Here is a 7,883-nt window from a genome sequence, read left to right on the forward strand (position 1 = left end):
CTGAGCTTCGTCAGGTACAATGAGAGACGGTGGTACGTGCACACAGGGTGTAGCGTGTATGCGGACGTTGTAGTGGGCACGCCATTACCGGGGCCGGGTCAGGCAGTGCGCCATCCTGTGTCTGCTGTTTGCTGCGTCCATGCAGACCCTTCACTTGAGTGAAGGAAGCCATCCATGTACGACTCAGTGAAGACAACCTAAACAGAGATGTCGACATTGAGTCATGGATGTGTTGCATTCGCACTCACCAGCACACAGCGCACAAATAAAACCACAGAATCTGGACGGCAACCAACCGATGCAGGATGGCCCACTTCCCAGCCCGTCCAGGGGGACGGCGTGCTGCCAACCAGGTCCGCATGAATGCTGTAAACAGCAGACACAGGATGGCGCACTGCCTGACCTGGACCCAGTAATGGCGTGCCAACTACCACGTCCGCGTACATGCTACAACCTGTGTGCACGCACCACCATGTCTCATTGTACCTGATGAAGCTCAGTAGTAGCGAGCGAAACATCATACACCTTTCTACGATTTTCTTCGCGAGACAAATTATTAATTTGTTCCCCAATTGTTAGAGTATTCACGGCGATGGTCAATATCTTCACAAGAAAGTCACTGTAGTTTGAGTAGGTTTACTATGAAAGCATGTATAGAGGCTCAGTCTGTATTTGATATGAGGCATTGTGTGGGTTTGTGGGTGGGTGTGTGTGTGTCTAAATAAGTGTACTTGTAATAGTTATACAGTATTCATTGCATAATCGGGCATCTGATAATCTGGAACCTCGCTTAAATGACATACGCTTCCCAGAAACATTTCCAACACATGTTATTTTCACTGGATAATCGGGCGGGGAACTCTGATAAACGGGACAATTTTTCTTCAAGCGATCTTTGATTTTGTTGATATTTTACACAAAAAATCTACCAAAATACCACAACAATATTTCAAAGATTCCCTATCAGTTGTCGTTTACACTGAACTTACAAAGCAAGCTTCGGACTGGTGTGTTTTGACCTCCGTCCATCCAGTACACGTACATGCATAGCCACGAAGGCGCCGTGTATAAGTATCCATGCTATTGCGAAACACATGCTTTCGCGAACATTCTTCTCCCCTACATAAGCAAAGCCATGTGCTCGCTTGCAATTCCATACTTACATCCAATTAAAAAACATGTCTCGCTCACACAGCTCAGGCTGTGTATGTTGTTTAATCTCAGTCATACACTTTGAGGGCAAAGTCCAAATTCCTCATCTCTGAGTGTTTCAACTTTCAATACACTGTGATCTGTGTGTAGGTCACAATCTTCCTCAGTTGTGAATGAGCTAGAGGGTCGGGCCGAGGGATAGCGTGGTTGTGTATTCATGTACATGTACAGTACGTCAGTATGCATGTGTGTGTGTGTGTGTGTGTGCACTACATGTACATGTCGTATGCCGTTAGTGTATGGTGAGTGCTCATCGCGAAATCGGGCACCCCGCTTTAAATAAAGGAGCCGTGTTTGCTACTCCCAACCTGTCCCGATTATGCGATGATTACTGTACCGTCTTCCTATGATTTTACAAAAATTTGTCCACAAAAATCTTATGTTGCGTAGTATGATGTAAGCACAAATCTGATGCTGCTGAGGTGGAGATAAGTTCTGGGTGAAAATGAAGAAATATAAAGCATCAATGCTTGTGAATTAAAGTTAACTTTAAGTTTTCATGAAAATGCCAGTTAACCCTATTCCAACTGGGGGTCAAATTGACCCCCCCTCGTCGTTTCATGACTTTTTTCATTGAAGTCTCCCGCATATTTTGAGACCAAATTTGCGACGTCCGGGTACACTGTTCTGAAGTTACGTAATGTTTTGCATATGCATGTCAACCCCAAAACGGCTCAAATTCATGATATCGTGTGCAAATCCAATGCAAATTGTGTCTTTTTGTTAAATTGATATAAATTAGATTATTTCAACTTTAAACCATTGATATTTATCAATTCTAATGTAGATAAGCTTGAAAAAGTGCCTGCAACAAATTTTGGCAAAAAAACAATAGAAAACAAAAGGTCGAAAAAACAAAAAAATATGTAAGAAATTAACAAAACGATAAAAATCAAAAGAAATTGATTTTGATTTCGCTATTTTTTTTACAAGAAAATTGTTCGATGTGTCTTGAGGAACTGTGACACAAAAATTTAGGGATCCTTCAGTCATTCTAATGGAATTATAGATGAAAATATGATTTCATGCGTAAATTTGCATAATTAATTTATTAAAAATAGAAAGCCAATATTTTTCTTTTGTATGACCATGTAATCTTGTAGTTGACATCCAGCTCTATCTTCAGGCAAAATTTTGCAGCGCGCCCCCCCCCCCCCCCCCCAGTAAAAACTTGGTCTCAAATAGCCCAGTTAGAATAGGGTTAAAGGTCAAGCATGTTGATCAATGTTAAGCACAATTCTCTAGGACAATAGAACGTATTTTTGTACAGAATTGAAGACGGACAGATGATAGAGGAATAAATGTGACCGTGCATCACAAAACAAACAAAAAGTCGCACCCCTTGATTTTATGAGAGGACTCAAGAAAGGTGAAACAGGTCAACCGAGTCAGCTTTTAGTTTTCCATATTTTCTGAAAGAGCTATTCTTCTTCTACATTATCCCTAAGTTTGGGATCATAAATTGAATGGGAAAGTGGGTTTTCAGTAGTTTTTCTACAACCCCTTTTTTTGGTAAAGTAGTGTGATCAGGTTTTTCTTAGAGGCCCCTTTTAATTTCTTGAAAATCCTTTGCACACTCTTCACTTTCAACTCTAATAACTTTTGAAGCAATGATGCTACTGCTTTGAAAGTTGACATGTATTATGAACAGAATGTGTTAATCAAGCATGCTCAATTTCAGCTTAATTTGATAATCCCTTTGTTGTTGTTGCTACAATGGTTTACACAAAGGTTTTTGTCCCATTCATGGTACCGGTAGCACGGCTTAGTAAAGATTAGGCGCTTGAATAGACCCTGTACTTCACAGCCTCTTTTCTCAGTTCAAACTTTTCCAGAGTGTGCGCTTTCTTTCCAATATTTATATAGGTTAGGAGAATCCATTTCAATTGAGTTATACATCATTTTAAAGCTTAGAGTCTGCTCTTTCAGAATCTGACCTTGACTAAATATCCATATCTTGCGACTTTTTGTGTGTTTTGTGGTGCAGGGTCACAAATGATGTATAGGCCTACATGACCTGCAAACTCATTGAGCATTAAATTGGGACTCTGACACTGATGCTTTCTTACAGTGAGTAATAAATACAGTGAATGTCGTTTGTTCTTTTCTCACTTCCACAGGGTCCTGCTTTTTTCTTAGAAGACAGTCGGTCAGTGATTTCTCTCAATGATGCCCTCATGTGGTCAAAGGTCACACCATTTTCTCCTCTTGGGACAGGAGCACTTATCAATCCTTTTTAAGAAAGGTCAAAGGTGAATGCCAGCAGGGCAAATTGGCATTGAGTTTCTTTGTCTTGTGGTATATCATCAAGTGTATCAGTGGAGCTCCTTTATACAGGCTGATAATCCTTCATGTAGATTTCGTCCTTTGAGGTTGGCTCATTTGATTTACAGTCAACCTTGTTTCAGCTGTAGCTGTATGGACAATGAATGATTGAGCAGCATAGCATGAGATTCAGTGATAAAATGCAATAAGTAATGACTGTTGCCTTGGGCTGTATTCTGAGGGCTTAATTAGTCTTAAATCAGTTCTTAATCAGTGAACTGCTATTCTGAGAGCTAACTAGTCAAGTGGGAGGTTCACTAGAAACCATGACAATGAGTATTTTGGCAGAAAGACTTGTGCGTATCAATGCCTATCTACCTCTGAGAGGACTTTACTGCAGAGCTAATGACAAACCACTCCCTATAAGCTGTTAATTTCATGAGGGTTTAATTTTCTAGAATTTCGTGAATCACTCTTGGACCGCCAATCTAACAACACGCACAAATGTCGCTATATGTGCCAGGTTCATACACGTGTAGTACACTTATGGTAGCCAAGGTTTCTATTCAAGAAACAACATCTCGCGAAAATCTCTGAGACCTCCTCATTCGCGAAAATATCTGTATGCGAAAATAACAGCTTATACAGTATTTAAAGCTGTGATTAGTGGATTAAGATAATTTAAAGGGACTTAATGATATGCTAATTAAGTCCTCAGAATATCAAATTTTCACATCATTAAGGTGCAATTAACGTCCTGATTTGATTACAAAGTTAAATATGCACTTAGCTAAGACCTCAGAATACCACCCCTGATCATACAGTAGTTTAATGATATCAACAGAAACATGATAATGCTGGAAATTATTTTGTCCTGTGAAATGGTTGACTGAAATTTGCTCTCCAATAGTGATAAGATCAGTGTGTGATTGCCTGTGAGCAAAACAGTATAGCATAAATGAGGTACGATCATCTGTAAGCCAGTCAAGGGCCTAAAGTTAGTGACACTTGCCCTGTATGAAGAGAATTGCTGAATTTATTTTTGTCGTCATATTTATTGGTTTGAAGATGTTTAGTATGGCCTTGATATATGTAAGAATTCTGTGAAGAAGCACCTTGAAAATTGTAGATAGCAGTTTTATGTAGCTGTGTTGTAATAAAATAGATGTATTATATTTTACAACCAAAGTGTTCAAATACACAATTTCAGGCATCATTTGTCAGTGCTCTGTAAGTGCCAAATACATTCTGCATACTTTTTTTTTAACCAACTTGTAATTCAATAGTACTCTTGCATCTGAAAAGTAAACGATACAATACATTACAGTATGTATGTTCATAATGATTGTGTGTAAGCGTGCTCCATGAAACTTGCTAATGAGTTTGTGGGTTACTTTTTAGAAACAACAGTGAGATGACAATCAGAGATTTTATACAGATGAACAACATGCAGGAGTATGCCAACTTGATATGTTTTCAAACTGACAGACATCAGTGTGATTATTCAAATATTTAAAGACACTTGATTCCATAGTTCTGCAAGTAAAAGGAAAAGGTCCAATGAATCATTGTGACAATTCTGTAATGCTTTATAGAATTGGTGTTTATGCTTTGATTTGAAGTTTCTAGACTTCAAGAGTTTGTTAGAGTGTAAAATAGCAGGGCAAGTTTTATATCACAATTGCCACATTGAAAAAAGGAAGTAAAGGACTAGGGCTTGGTATATACTGCATACCAATTAATATTGCACACATTGTTGGCTGTAGGTGCTGTTACATGCCTTTTCCATTCATCAAGACAAAACTAGAGCTTTATTGTATGTTTGAGATTGTCAAGGCATTTACATTATTACTTTCATAGTTTAGTGAAAACAATCTGTGAGGTCAAGTAGGAATAATTCGCCTATTACATTGCATACTGATTTATAATGAATACATATAATGACTATCTTGTCATTGCTATTTCCCAAGATGTGCACCAACATTCTGATCTGTCATCAAATCTTCATAGACTTTTGAAATTCATTGAACTAACGGTGTGATCAACTCAAGTCAGTGCATATGTCGATAGTACAGAAGAATGAATGTACGTGTAGTGATGGCATGGAAATATTAACAATATGAACCGATGTATGCTGCAAACATTTAGTTCTCAGATATGTAAGCTTCACACAAGGGAGGGAACTCTCACTGGTGAGCTGTATAGGCATTTCAATGTTTGATGTTATTCAGTGCATTTGTTGTGATGATAATATGACAACTGACCAAGTACATTTTGTCTTGCAATAGCATGTCAAATCCATGGGGAAAAGAATAAACAAATTTCATCAATGTTTTGGGAGTAGTAAAGGTTGTATTTTAACATCTGAGATTGAGGTTCACGTAAGCTGTTGCGAACCTTTTTTGGACATCGGTGTTCTGTAAAATGTTCAGTTTCTTCTTTATTACAGCATTATGGTTAGATTATGACTACTAGTAAACTTGTGAGCAGTTAAGATAACAGGTTTAATAAATGGCATGTGAGGCCATGGGTTCAGGCCACCAAGGGACAGAAGACATGCAGTTGTATTAAAGACAGTTTTTCTCTAGTGTCAGATGATCAGTTTTGTAATATTTGACAGGACTTCTTCATAACATTGGAGAATGTAGTTATTCTACTTGTGTGTTCCAAGCAGGTTACAAGAAACCTTTGTAGCTCCATTTTTGACCATCACTGGAGCCTGTATCTGACCACTCTGATACAGTCACTGCAAAGTGCAAATTATGCTTTTTCCCTAAAAAATATGAATTTAGAGATCTTCTTAAAAGAAAAGAATTAACAGACAGTAGCAAAAAGGCTGCTGAAAACTGATTACTGCATACAAAAAAAGAAGTGTATACGAGTATTATATAATCTTTACTGCCTCTTATCGGAATTTCAAGTATGTTTTTAAATACAGTGGAAACTCGATATAACGAGATGGTCGGGACCGAGTCATTTTCCTCGTTATAGCCGATATCTCGTTATATCAGTAGGCATAAAAGAAGGCATAACATAAAGACATTAATTTGCACATGTGGGACTACCCATCATATTTCAATCAATACTGATAACTTGATATTGTGTGTGAGGGAATTACTCACCTTTATGGGTAAGAAGATGTTTTTCGCCAAGGAAATCCAATATCAAGTCATGAATGTGTTTCTTATTAATTGTAGATGTTTGAATTTGTAAATTTATAAAGCTTGCGATTGTATCAAGATCGTATGTGGATTGGTATGTGGTTATCGTATGGGTGTGTGTTGTATGGAAGCTTGAATATGGGCTGCACAATGTTGTGTGTGTATGTGACACATTCTGTATGTACATTATGACTGCGTGTGTGTGAAGATGGGGAATTCCCTATGTAGAAAGCCAATCACAGCATCAGATTGTCTCATTCCTGCTAAACGTCATGATGATGTCATGCATACATTATGGCCGTCCCACCACATTTTCTGCATGTATCAGTGTGCGCGCACACACACACTTACACGTACAACATGCAGTGCTAGCTGGAGTGCACTGACTAGTGTACAAGACTGTTTTTGGCGCATCAAGCTTTACAATCTCGGAAGATGATAGCACAGGCGAAGTAAAGCTTTACCGAAGGCATTTTGCTTTACCTCGCTATAGCAGGTTTGATTGGCTATGTTTTTCTTTGTTTGGAAGTTACAAAATTTATCTCGTTATAGCAGTTATTTCGTTATAGCCGATCTCGCTATAAGAGTAGCATTTTACATAGACTTGTGTGGAAGGAAATTTGGGACCGGGAAAATTTCCTCGTTATAACCGATATCTCGTTATAGCAGTGTTCGTTATACCGAGTTTCCCCTGTATGAGACTTCTGTTGACATATTGTGTTGAAATGTCCACTCTTGTACATGCTCACAGCATCTAAATTTGAAATATTTATTCACCAAATTCATTTAACTATTTATCTACTGGCCAACTCTCTTATTGTTTCTGTGATAGGCTTTTAAAGGATGCCTTGTTACAAGGTTCTTGGAAAGCTGGAGAAACTTAAAATATACATTCCTGCTGCAACTTATTAACCATATGAAGTACTGCTTGTGTGAGTGTCATTTTATTCAAGGAATGTCTGCTCTGCATGCATTCATTTTGCTAATTCTCAGAAATAAATGAAAGGTCATGCACACTTTTGAAGAGAATTGTAAAATCAAATATTTTGTATATTTGTATGTTGTGACTTAAAATAATACAACTTTCCTTATTGTACTACATGAATGTGTATTTTCTGTTCTGTATTTTGAAGATCTGGTAAACATGAAGGAAACAAGGAGAGCAAGAAACTTGTTCTTCTTGCAATCTGCATTTATTCACACTATGAACAAGTCCATACAAGTACAGTATATCACAAATATATA

The 7,883-nt window shown here is 37.9% G+C and overlaps 1 protein-coding gene across 1 annotated transcript in view; it reads left to right on the forward strand.

The window, feature by feature from the left end:
* Positions 1-3,545, forward strand: part of LOC139733942 (WD repeat-containing protein 17-like) — a 58,857-nt gene extending 55,312 nt beyond the window's left edge. Inside the window, exon 26 of the mRNA XM_071644754.1 lies at positions 3,333-3,545. Within this exon, the coding sequence (XP_071500855.1) occupies positions 3,333-3,452 (120 nt within the window). The 3' untranslated portion in view covers positions 3,453-3,545. The remainder of the gene's footprint in view (positions 1-3,332) is intronic.
* The last annotated feature ends 4,338 nt before the right edge of the window (positions 3,546-7,883 follow it).

The sequence above is a fragment of the Diadema antillarum genome, unplaced genomic scaffold, assembly GCF_040938485.1.
Source record: "Diadema antillarum isolate AM-2024a unplaced genomic scaffold, OU_Dant_1.0 seq00000506_RagTag, whole genome shotgun sequence".
In the NCBI taxonomy this organism is placed as follows: domain Eukaryota; kingdom Metazoa; phylum Echinodermata; class Echinoidea; order Diadematoida; family Diadematidae; genus Diadema; species Diadema antillarum.